Source organism: Neodiprion pinetum, chromosome 7, assembly GCF_021155775.2.
Source record: "Neodiprion pinetum isolate iyNeoPine1 chromosome 7, iyNeoPine1.2, whole genome shotgun sequence".
Taxonomy (NCBI): Eukaryota; Metazoa; Arthropoda; class Insecta; order Hymenoptera; family Diprionidae; genus Neodiprion; species Neodiprion pinetum.
Genome location: NC_060238.1, coordinates 4326937 through 4340354, shown reverse-complemented (window position 1 = coordinate 4340354; position 13418 = coordinate 4326937). Strand labels below are relative to the sequence as shown.

The 13418-nt window shown below is 39.2% G+C and overlaps 1 protein-coding gene across 5 annotated transcripts in view; it reads right to left on the bottom strand.

Annotated features, from left to right (window-relative positions):
• The window catches only part of Nrx-1 (neurexin 1), a 90082-nt gene that overhangs the window by 45839 nt on the left and 30825 nt on the right, over window positions 1–13418 (bottom strand). For 4 of the 5 annotated variants that reach the window (XM_046634317.2, XM_046634318.2, XM_069137628.1 and 1 more), the window contains 7 exons: window positions 12811–12958; window positions 11680–11739; window positions 7984–8127; window positions 7400–7560; window positions 4184–4210; window positions 1214–1372; window positions 340–492 (listed from right to left, as the gene is read on the bottom strand). In XM_046634317.2, the coding sequence (XP_046490273.1) occupies window positions 340–492; window positions 1214–1372; window positions 4184–4210; window positions 7400–7560; window positions 7984–8127; window positions 11680–11739; window positions 12811–12958 (852 nt within the window). The remainder of the gene's footprint in view (window positions 1–339; window positions 493–1213; window positions 1373–4183; window positions 4211–7399; window positions 7561–7983; window positions 8128–11679; window positions 11740–12810; window positions 12959–13418) is intronic. The other variant, XM_046634319.2, reaches the window with a different exon arrangement.

Sequence of the window (13418 nt, the reverse complement as noted above, 5' to 3'; positions counted from 1 at the left end):
GGAACTCGTTATCTCCGTAGCAACGTGGAGGCAATCGGAGTAAGATCCGACTATTTACGTATGGTGGTCGGTATGGCGACCAACGAACCAACGTGTCACTGACGGAGATTGTTACCGACATCGGAGACCATTCCATAAAAAATAATCGGGAGTTGGTCGAACGTGATTATAAAACATCGGTTTAGGCTGCAATTACGTGCGACTTAATGCTTATGGTTCCAAGCACCATAAGTCGTGATTTGATCACCCTAGACGCAGAGTTGAATCCCTGACCTCGTCGAACACGTACGGTCAACTTTTTTCGAAGAAGCTTTTTACAAATTGTTCAGTAATACTCACGAGGTGAGAGTCTCTGGTAGTGAAGGTGACTGGATCGGAAGCTTTTGGCTCCTGACAGTGAAATTCTATTCGACCCCATGCCGCTGCACCGGCTGCACCGCTTTTCGCAGCTTCGATTAGTTCCATCCTTACACCTTCGGCTGCAATTTCGACCTAGAAAAGACAACGCGCATGCGGATCATCAGTTAAATTGATCACCGACATTTGGAGTATGAGTTTTGAACGAGCTGTGATCAGATTCTTCGACTTTGCGACGAACTTACTGCACGCAGTAAAATTTCCGACTTGTTTCATCAAATTCTCTGTTAGTTATGTGTATACAAAGTTACAGTGTCACCGTTAGATTATGACATCACTGGTGAAAGTCTGAGGGAGTTAGCTAACATCCAAAACGACGCACCCTGCAAGGTTGAAAGTGTTAAACACACGAAACTGTCTGTAAAAACAAAAATTGATGTCGTAGCCAGTCGTAGAAGATAAAGAAAAAAAAAAGAAAGAAACGGCCATACAAAAAGATGAATGCATATTTACTCGCGAACATCACTGCTCTTGGAAATCAATAACTGCGTAACGTTCCTGGTAGACTCTGAGGTTCACGTTGAGTTTGCGCTCGTTTGACTTATACAGGCAGCCTATGTTTATTGCGAATAGTGCAAATTTGCCTTCCAGAGAGACAGCGGAGTTCGTCAAGAACCCCAACCCTCCGGTATTGGCAAGTGTATTTTGGAACACACCGTCTCGTCGACCTTTCTACACATCGAAGTCCATTTCTATGTCCCGATATTCAAGCCCGCTATCGGTGCTTTTGAGCGAAACTTCGTGTTTGATTAAGCCGCAAAGTCACTCGACATCATTGGGTACCTATAACACGAACCTTTCGTAGACAGCCGACGAAGTTGTTGATGCCTTTGGCACCGTGAAGAGACCTGGCATCCGCTCCTCCGCCAACGAAGAGCCGATCACTGGCCAAACGCGAAAAAGATCCGGCGGTGTGTCCGTGATCAGCAAAAACTCCGTCAACCACTGCGGAAAGCTGAAACAATGCAAAAGAGCGGCATGATCATTTTATCCGACATCCAAAGAGATCGTCGTGATCAATTTTAGGGTTCCCTTTACCTCAGAACCCTGTTAGGATCACTTGATCATTGTCTGTCTGTCAAGAACCTTTTTCTCAGGAATGGGTTCAGGCATCGAGCTCAAACTCATATCAAATATTAAGGTCTACGGTCCCTTGGAGGTGTGAAAAATTCAAGCTTTTAAGTCAACGGAATCAAAAGATACGTCCATTTATGTCACACATTGCGATACTCGCAAGCTCACTCATCGAAACCTACCTAGAGTCATGAAATTTGTATAAATAACGTTAAAAGAAACGATCGTCAACTTTGTACGGTATCCTCAGTGCGCGAGGTCTACTCGCAGAAGTTGTCGTTGATCATTTGAAATAATGGATCGTAGAAGGATCCGCGGTCATGCTGGTTTAATGTTTCTACATTACAGTCTGCGGTGCAAGGTGGCAGCTTTCTAGGCCACAGGATCGCGCCATTAGAGGTCGGGCTAATGAGGAACAAGTACGCAGTGTCAAGTATCTCTATCTCCATATCGTGAAGAGAAGCGAAACTTCGTAACAAGCGAACAAACCGACCGCAGCTCCAACGGACAACCGAGAAGGTTTTCGCTCTTCTCCGTCATCTTAAATCCAGCTCCGCCTCTTTTTCGAAATCGGGTCCAGCAGCTGGCCGATTTATAAAGTGGTGGGCATGAACGAGGGACTCGTTTCCACTTCCAATGCTCCATTAACGGAGACTGATCATGTAACTAACACTGGATTGGTCGCTCGCCGGAACGGTCAGACATTTTGAAAGGATTCTAAACGCTTCGATGATTTGATTCGATATTGGGGCTAGAAGTTCACTGTGTCCATAGTGTACATCTAATAGTGTGTCAAAGTGGTTAAAGATTCGTTCGAGATTCACGACGTTTATGAACTATTTCGATAGTAAAATTTAATGATGCGGAGAATGTGGGAAAGAAAGGTAATTGTTGTACAATCCAATGAAATACGTGCTATTTCGAATTAAATGTCGCACTGACAATGCGAGAAATTTTTAGTTTCGGTTACCGCTCGGTCCTCAACTATTTTCATTTTTTACCACAATCGACAAAAGATAGTCTTAGGTAGAAAATGAAAATTAGTTTTCTAGCCGTTACCGGAAAGTCTAGTATCCGTTACTATTCTTTCTCATTACGATCGCTGTTGCTAGATTTTCTTGCAACCGTTGCGAAAATTTAACTCTCGCGCGAGAATAAATTGACGTTAAAGCCTTGTTTGACTAAAAAAGTAGAGTAAACCTCAGAAACTGATTTTGCGTTGCAATAACGAAAAAAGGATCGACGATAGCGCAAAATGTTTACGCGTACCTCGTTTTTCGTAATTCCAACAATATTGAAACAGTTTTTTTTTTAACGATACCTGTTTTACTGAATTTTTCAAGTTACTGTAACAAACAAATTGCTTCTCAGTGCGGGTAAATAAAAACCGAACAAGGCAAGAAACGGCGTCAAAAACTATACTCAACGATTGTCTCGACGCAAAATCTTGTACAATGGAGACGGGGAATGAGAGCCATTCGGTTAAAGCCCGGAGGTTACAACGAGAGTGGAGGACTATTTTTCTCCGGCAAGATTTCAGCCTCTTTGAGTTCTGCAGCCTCGAGCTTTGAGTAGCCGTAGACGAATACTATAAGCTCTTTCTCGCTGTTCCGAGTATCCTGAACGACAGGGTTATTACAGCGAGGCAAGACAAGGTAAAGAGGTGAAAAAGAAAAACAACAGCATAAAATAAACAAAAAAAAAAAAAAACAGACAAAAATGAAAGATAAAAATGCAGGACGAGAAAGTACACAAACATAAAAGAGAGTTGAGTGGAGAAAAATGACGACCATTTTTAACAAGATTCCTCTTATCTATCCGCTTATGCACTTAAGCTGTACTCGTTCCCATTTTCTGTTCTCCGTAACACCTTGTCTGTGTAAATTAGGTACCGTGTGTGTGTGTGAGAAGGATTTGCTCGATTTCACACACGTGTGTAATAACGTCGCAGGTTTTAGGTACCGGTCTAGTGAACTTCCAGGATTTGGGTTGATCGGACTCTCCTAATAGTCTCTGGATTTCTGCCAGCCGGACGTTGCTCAAGCCCTCGACATCCTTTCAAAACTTTACGAGCGATCTTCACTAGAGGAGGTGTGAACTCGACGTTCCGACGAATTTTGCGAACCACGGAGAGTGATTTTTAAGATGATGATTAAAAAATGTTCAAATTGTATATAATTAATGTAAGGTGGTGGAGAGTTGGATTATACCGGTCAACATAAATTTTGAATCTGGGTTATGGATGTAAAATTTTGATTTCTTCTACGTAACTGATAAATGAAAAATTAGTTTTATTAGATAAAGTTTGTTTTTGTAGAATCTAGAACGATGTTTCGAATTTTAAGCTTCAGTTTTGCATTCAAATCACTTTCATTCAAAAGTCATAATTAATAATCCGAACTACAAACGTAAAAGAATTGATAAACAAAGTTTAAAAATGAATATTCTGTCTCGCATCAAATCCCAAACGTAGTATTGACTATCGTATAAAAGCGTAACGTTAGTTATCAATCAAACACGTCAAGACTTATTTATCGACGTAAAAACGACAAAAACAAACTTTATAAGTAATAAATAAAGGTTTCGGTTATTCCTCGATGTATAGAATCAAAATTTATCCGTCAATAAAAACTCGTAGAAGAAAACAAAGATTTCTAATTAACTTTTGCTGTATAATATATGGTTTACTCACACGACAGAAGCTGGTAATCGTTGAAATCTGAAACAGAAAGGCAAATTTGTTAATATAAAATTTAACGCAGCACGTAGACGCATGATTAAGAGAATTTCATATGATTATATCAAGTATAATAATTATAGCAGTGCTCGATCGTTAAAACACTCCAACATCATACGGTAACAATCCTCGCGTGGCTTTTCATTGTCCACTGAAAATGATTTCTATTTAACACCACAGTTATTTCACTAGTTAAAATAATATCTGCGGATTGTTAGAATCGCGTTATCGTGCCAAGTACGTAATAGGCAATAATTTCAAACTGCGTAATGACGCCGAGGAGAGCTTTTTGATTCGATGAGAACTCTGTGTACAACGGAGACGGCAACCCCGAATTACAGGGTAGCATGTGAAAATTCACCGCCATTGTTTGTCGCTGTTGGATGAAAAATGACGCTATAAATGCGCAACAAAACGAGTCCCTTTTACATTTAATCATTTCCTGATAATTTAGGCTGTGAAAAAACTCTTGATTACACTGCCGTACACTGAGAAAAATTTTATTTGTTACTGAGCGGTAACCGGAACTAAAAATTTTTCTCAGTGTAACTGCTGTCGTTACAGCATTTTTCAAAAGTGTTGACACGATATCTCAAACAGCACTGGACCGATGGTGTTTGATTTTTTACAGCATTTTTATCACAACTATACCTATCGAGTGAACCAGGATAATAACGATTGCGTTGGTAGTTTTTATTTTACGAGCTAAACAAATGGAAAAAAATGTAAATTTCTAATACTTTCTTTCAAACCGTGTAAAAAATTTAAATTAAAACATTTTGAGTTCGTTGTAGCTCATTCCATAGCCACAAGCCTGAAGACTGAAATGCTGCTCGTTTTTTTTTTTTTTATTTTGTTTTATTTCAGATGAGCAGAACAGCTGGATTCATATCAAGACTCAAGCACAATACTTTTTTTTTAAATACGTTCCTATCGGGCAGTGTATATCAGGTTATATTGAATATTTCGTCTCCAATAAATGTACAAGGTTCGTTTAAATGTCCATAAATGTGATGTAAAAATTTTGAGAAATTTTGATTCGAATGATTTGTCTTCAAAAAACGACGGACCCTTTAAACGTTCACCGTGCCACCGACCGTTTGGACAAACGAACGTCTCTGACGAATGAAAACAGTGCAGTTAATTAAATGAGGGGTAACTTATTCGAGGGTTGAAAGTAGATCATGTGAAAGTTGTTCTCCGCTGCCGCAGGAAAGTGAGAATCATGGGAATTGCAAGACTTATGAATTAAATATCAGGAATAGGTTTAACGAACCCTGCTGCTCTTTAAGCTCATTTGCAAACTTTTCACCGGGACCTTTACCACTGAGTCACGAGATTAAGTTCTCGGTATACGTCCCAGGGGATTCGCTAGACGTCGAGATACTTCCAACCGTCGGAAACTTGTTCCGTACCCGCACTGACTTCACTCATATTAGGTACAAAGAATGAACAAATTTCACTTATGAATTTATTTCAACAGGGGAGGCATGAACTCCCTTTCCCTTTTAATTAAATAATCCCCGTACCTACGAACTTATGCAGAGTGACCGTGATGCTGCAGGTCTCGATTCAAGTGCCTGCGCACAACTTTCGGAAATGACCGTATCTTCATCACTTCAAAGCATACATACATATATATATATATATATATATATATATCCATTTCTCAATTCATTCTCGGTATATCTTTGCCCGACACAACAGGCCCCTTAATCCCTAGGATGGTCCTTAAAAGCGTCATGTTTTGAATTTCGACCAGCTCGCCCCCTCAAATTGCCTCCAGATAATTGAAAAATAATTCCCTAAATTTTTCAGACTTGTTACTCGATCTTTTCGTACGAATTTTCAAATTTTGAGTACAGGTTCACCCATAATGCACCCTCTTCGGGGCGCGTGTTAGAGTTGAGATAAAAACCTGAAAAACGTAGGGAATTATTTTTGAATCATGTGCAGCCGATTTGGGGGGCGAGCCGGTAGGAATTCAAAAATGACCTTTTCAAGTACCACCCTAATAATCCCCCATTATACCAGGGAACGTCGAGGCATATCATCCCCCAAAGTCACGCGAGCATGTATCGAGCGTCCTTCAGTCCGAGGTGTGCGTCCCGCCATGCGGCCTGATTTCATTGAACTGCCCTATACGCGTGCAGGTAACAAAGTTACGATGGAAACAAGCCTCCGGCCCGAGGCTCTCATGTGGGCGGGATGGCTGCTGGTCTTGTTGCCTGGTATCTGATGATCGTTTCCGTACATTACCCGCGCACACAGAGACTGGCCTACAACCTAACGGACAATGGCCGAATACCCGAGCCTTGACTAGGTTAGACGTGTCGATGTAAACGATGTTTACCTTGTTTAACCTGACTATGTTAGTACGGTCGGAGCTGTTTGGTCAGTTGGCTCGTGGCTGCAACATGATTGCGAGCTGCGTTATCGGACCCGTTAAACTCCGACATTTCGGACCAGCACAGTTATGAGACTGTTAAAATTCGCAGGTTTACATCATTTTTGAGGTCAATTTGTATGTTCAGCATGAGGTGATGTTATACGTTATATTGACATCGAATAATATGAGATCCTCATCAAATTCTAGTCTAAACTGAATGTTTCTTGGAATGGACATGGCATGTCCAAATCGAATCGTCGATCATGTGCTTGCCAATGTTATACGTAAGTGATGTGGGAACCTACACAAAATGTAGACATTTGATCTAGTCAGCGGTCAATTTGGATATTCGGCATGGGGTAGTGTTACATTGACATCGAATAGCGCAAGATCGACACCAAATTCTAGTTTACCCACAAAATAATCCAATCCTGGATGTTTCTTGGAATGAACACGACATTTCCAAACCTTCAATAATCACCAAATCATCGATCATGTGCTCGTCAATAGTACAGGTACATGATGTGGGTGTCTAAACAAAATGTAGACATTGGATCTAGTCAGCGGTCATCTTGGATATTCGGCACGAGGTAGTGTTAAATTGACATCGAATAGCGCAAGATTGGCACGAAATTCTAGTCTATAACCCACGGAATACTCGACTCCTGAATGTTTCTTGGAACGGACATGACGTTTCCAAACTTTGGGTAATCGAATCTTCGATCACGTGCACATAACGCAGATACGAACCTAGGCAAGATGTAAATGCTGGATCTACTCACCTCTTGAACTCGCCTGTGTACGACGATTCTGTGCCACTGATTATCGTCGAATCTGACCCTCGCGGGTTTGATGTGAAGATCCAGCCTGCCATTAGCTAATGTCATGCCAACCGCAGCGCCTCCATCCTTTAGCGATATCGTGAGATAGTCACCTGCTTCGCCTGCGGAATGAATCATTATTCTTGACATGCTATCCAGCCCGTGAAACTTTGAGCAGGTGTTTCAACTTCGCGGAGGTATTTTATTGTCCGCAGTCTACTTGCTTCTATATATTTACAAGAATTTCTCCCCCTCTGTATACAGACTCCCATGGGAGATGAGACGTCGAGCATATCTCTACCTCTCTGCCTTCGGGGGATATTCTACGCGGCAAAATTTAACGTATGAAATATTTCGCTTACGCCGGAATTCGTTGAATTTAACAATCCCACCGTTTTAACTCCTGATTAAACACTCGGCCAAGGGTAAAGGGGACAACATGGAATTACAAGGGCTCAAAGTATTTTCCCGCTCTATCCACTCCCCTACGATTTCTTGAACCGAAATATTGAAGAAATTCTTAACGAACGATTCGTTCAACTTACCGGAATAGAATAAGAGTCCGTTGGGCTGTCTTGTCTTGAAGTAAATACTGATCGACTCCTGAGTACTCATAACTGGTTCAGCCTTGCTCAGATCTATCGTTAGGTACTCCGTGCCTTTGAAAGTTGCTTCTGAAGGTGCTTTGTCTGCAACAACAATATCGACAGAACGCCGTTAACAACCCCTTCTAATTAATTATCTTAGGGGCAAAATGGCTTACAATAATTAGATACTACCTGTGAGGTTACAAGTTTCCCACCGACTTCAGGCAAGTGGTGTCAAAAATTTCGGCTAATTTCATTTCTCAACTTTGAAGATAATTTTTTGCGATAAAAAAGCTGCGCCTACGAGAGCTGCGTCTGTTGCTCGGTAGATTTCTTCCTTTCCGACCGAGTCACTCGGTGCGATTTCATAATTTTCACCTTGCATTGACTCTCGACGCATTTTAGAACCACCGAACTTTATTTCATACGATTGGACTCAAAGTTCGGCTTGGGTACTCATTTACAGGAATTTAAGTCAATTTTTTGATCATACGGTATGTGTTTAAAAAATTTTAGATGCTTTAGATACGCGCATCTTACCTCTCTTAGAGAGTAAAATTGCCTCGTTAGATCCTCATTTAAATGAATCAGGGTGATGCACCGACAAATTGTTTAAGAAAAAAATGGATACGGGTCCATTGAGAGGAGGGATGAAACTTTTCAAAAATGCAAACGACAGAAAATCAATTTTTTCTATCGTAAATTCCCCTTTAAAGTCGTCGTTTTCATTTTAACTTGCCTTACGTGACCCTATTTACGTGTCATGCGCGGATCCGACTGCACGTCGGATACGTAAATTGGTTCAAAGGGATTCATCCCTCTCCTTTTATCCAGAAGAATAATCCATCCTGGACTTGTTTCTCCGATGCTGCATCAGCGAACGAAGAGAAATCCTTAAGGATGTATTGGCTACACATTTTCAACCAAAAGCGAGTCCTTTGGGATGAGATTAGTAAGGGAAAATAATAAACCGCAATAAAGATGATAATAAAATTTGCCGAGTTTTTTTGACGCGTTAAGGAAAATGAAAAAAATAAAATAGGCAATGCTAAATATAAATATCAAGAGCTCATCTTCGGCTGAGATATTGTTTTTGAGATGGTCTGACAGAATTTTGACGAGCGTTTGAGAAAAAAAAAATAATTTCTCTTTGCACACCATAATGCAAACGAAGTTCGATCTACGCAACTTTGAATAAAGCAAACCCCGGTTGAATTAAATAACCGATTATCAACACATAAATTCCGTAAAATTATGTAAGTACTTTTCCAGCCATCTATTTCAAGCTGTACACGTAACGTATACCTACCCCCTTAAATTTACGAAAATAACACAAACATGTTTACTTTGAATATATATGAATGTTCAATAATTCAACGCTTGTATTATAATACACGACGTCGGATATGACAAAGACCTCAAAGAACTTCCCTTCTTTCCTAAAGCCTTCGGTAAATTTGCGGAGAGCGTCCGGTGCAGGTAAAAGGATACGACAAATTCAATGCTTCAGCTTCACGATCTCTAAAGAAAACTGTTTTACCTTTCTCCTCGGAATTTCTTCCCCATACATATGAAAATACGAATTCACGCTTAAACGGCATCTCGTCTTTCTTTTTTATGCCTTCTTTTTTCTTTTCTACCAGTTTCGCATCTTTTTCGTCATTCTACCCATGTGCAAAATGTTGACGACAAAAGGCGCGTTGTTTGTGCCGCAGGTTGAATATTGATGACTTAACGATATCGAATGAAATATAGATTTCGAAAATACGGTGCCAGCCGAGCGTGACACGCGATATTCTCCGTTTTCATATCGCAATTTTTTTTTCTTTTTTTTTTCCCTCTCATTATAAAGCGACGACTTTCAGTGTTTTAAAAATATCCCGAGTACCTATACTACAAACGAAACGATGCGAAAGTACAATGCTCGTAATTGTGTCGTGCGAATTGAATCAATAAAAATCCTTTCAAAATCCACTCGCTCGTCAAGTTCATTCATGCCGTTGGAAATCGGCCGTCTGATGGATTGCTTTATGCTTTCAAGAATTCCATCCACTTCGCGAATAAAAAACAAGAAATTTTGATGCAATTTTTTGATTAAAGACAAAGAAAAAAAAAAAAACTACCAACTTGAACAAATGTCGGTTTTGTTCTCCAAGTGACGTCACGTTCAAAATATATTTTACTCGGTTTATATATATTTTTTTTTAATCCACTTGTATTTTTGTTTCATGTCCCAAAGGATCGAGAATCCAATTTGAAAACCTACGAAGTCTGGTTATTTCAAGCGCGGATTTCATTTCGGTTAGAAATTATGATCCTAGTTTAAAAACTCGTAATATCTTATCTACTTCTATCGTAACCAGTTTCATCTACAAAGATTTGCAAGTTTGCATATTTCTGGAAGGTCGGAACGGCTAAACTCGACTGCCTCGAGCCAAAAGTTTGACAATTTGGAGAGCGTCTCGCGTCCTTTCAGCGCAAAACTCTACCCATCGCATAATGTATTTTATGCATATATATATTTATAAAATATCTCACCTATAGCGAAGCGGTTTACCCTGCGGAGAAATTAATAATTTTCATGCATATGATTTATAATCCGTAAGTTGGAGAGTTTTCAGTTTGCTGTGATAAACCAAAAGTCTGATACGAGGCTCGGATCGTTATTCTATAATTTTATTCGCGGATTATACACCCTTCGTGTAAAAAGACGGACAAAAATTGAAAAAAAAAAAAAATCTCGCGTCGTTTATTTCATACCTTGATAGCGGTATAACCCGAGTACCTGCATTACCATTAATCAAAAACGAGGAGGATCGTTTAATTCAAAATTAACACGTGCCGTTGTCAAAACGTTAAACACCCAAAATGGGAAGGGATAAAAATCCCTGCATATAACGATCGTATTCATTACTTTCAAGAGTTCGGTCAAACGAACTGAGATGACAAATGATCGTTAGACTGGGTTTTTTTTTTATCGCCGTCTAGGTTATTTTAAAAGCCCGAAAGACTTTGTTTCGATGTAATTTAATGCGTACGATAATTGTTTAATTGCACGATTAATTAACAACTTCTGCAAGAAATTATAATGAAAATTAACTCGTATAATTTACAATGATGATGTATTTATTTCTTCGGTTTCGTGTATATATATATATACCATATATTGTGTTTTTGAATTTATCTTCAAGGGAAATAGTTGAGCGGTCAGAAGTCCTGAATGTATACTTTCAAAAGCTAGCCAACTGCCTGCACGAATTACCTGCGATTTAGATAATTTTCAAACTTTCCAAAAAGTTCACCATTCAATATTGACAGATTATTTTACACATTGAACTCAATTATTCATTTGTGTGTTCGTGTTTCCAACGAAGAATAATTTTCTTCTTAACTATTTTAAGACTTGATAATCTACTATGGATTGAAAATTATCTAGATGATATTTAGGTGGTAGAAAAAAATTATCCAGATAATACGAGTATTTTTATGGTAAATTTGAAAAATTTTTCACCATCAGTAAATTGAATCCAAACTAGCAGGTGATTCATGGTTGAAACAAAATATGATCATTATGTACAGACTTAAACAGCGAGATGATTGATAAGCTCGATAAATAATTACGGGAACTTAAGGGGACTTAAGTTTCAAACTCACTGTAATCCCACTCCCAGAATTCGTCAGTGCCAGCTGTCGGTAGCACAGTGCTCCATGCCTCTGGACACACCATAGAAAAAAAAAAAGAAATAATAATGTAAGAAACAAAATCGTCTTCGTTGCAGTCATTAATCTAATTATAATTAGATATCGATCTTTACGGTAAAACGTTTCTTTCAGGTTTCAGAAGGTAATCCAATTGTACGTGTTTGTTGATGGCAAGGTATGAATGAAAAAAAAAATAAACAAATAAGTAAAAAACACTCAGGTATAGATAAATTACTCGGGACTGATTCTCAGGCATCGAAACGCGTTCATCGATCTCGGTGATAAGAAATGATCCCATACGAACACTGAGAGAAATTTTTGGTTCCGGTTACCGCTCAGTCCTTGACTATTTTACATTTTTTTACCACAATCGAAAAATATATTTCTGGGTAGAAAATTTTTCACGTTCATAAATCTTTCACGTATTTCAATTTCCATGCCAAAATTTTTTCTCACCACTAACGAACAAGTAAGTTCTTTGCCATCGAAGAAATACTTATCTCGCTGAAAAAGCAAAATGTTCACGTTGCTTAGGTGAACTCGAAGAAAGTCTAAAGCGCGAAACACTTCGAGGTTCAAGTATCCCGAAATCTTTTTTCTTCGATTCCGTTAGCGTTTCACCATCGTTACCTCCCACGCTTACGAGACTATAACCTAAACTTACAGCAATGTCAAACCCTAATCTCATAACCTTGCGAACGAACCTGAGCCGTATAATTTTTCTGTATATATATTTTTCCCTGCGGTTATATCACACACGTAACGCAGAAAATAATACGTTAGATGAAAAGATTTTCCGGCAATGTGACGTATAATTTTCCAGAAATAATTTACGTAACACATCAAGTTAAGTGTAGGTGTACGTATCCTTTCATTACGTTGCTTCCTTCGCACGTTTCACGTGCCCGAATATCACAGAATCCCATGTGACCACATGGAACGAAATTCTGTAAATGCCTGGATTTTGTCCGTACTATTTTTTATCACACATATTAAACTTACAACCGCAATACTGGTCCACGGAACTTCAACGACTTGGAACGATGGCGATTTATACTACGGCTCAAAAAGCATGGGGCTCACCTTTTTCGCAGTAGACACCCTCGTAGTCTCCTGTCCGACACTCGCAGATCGGCCCGCTGTCCGTTGAAATACAAATCCCACCGTGTTGACACGGATCGTGAACCTCGCACGCGTCCGTTACGTTCGTCACGATCATGCTCCGCAAGCTCTGTAACATAACATATTCATTTGGATCAATTTTCCACCCCGTGAGCAAACGCGATATCGATAATGCGATGACGCAATTTGGAAAAAGAATGAATCAATCTCAACGGTAGATAAATTCAGTGTTTCCGAATAGTTTCATTGATGAACATTTTTTATTTATAGCCCACCTTTACACACGGAAATTATTCAATTTTTCTGAGGGGTTGATAAATACTGAAATCTGATTTACGCTTTTTCGTCAATCTTGTAAAGTTTCTCGAATACTATTGAAATATTCGAAATCTGCTGAAATATTTTGTAGTCTATGAAATATCTCTTGAAATCATCTGGCTGAAGTCTCTTAAAATGAACTGAAATCCTTTGAAACCATTGAAAATCTTTTGAAATCCTTAGAAGTCTTCTGGAGTCTCTTGAAATCTTCTCAAATCTTCTAAAATCATTAGAAATCTCTTGGAAATCAC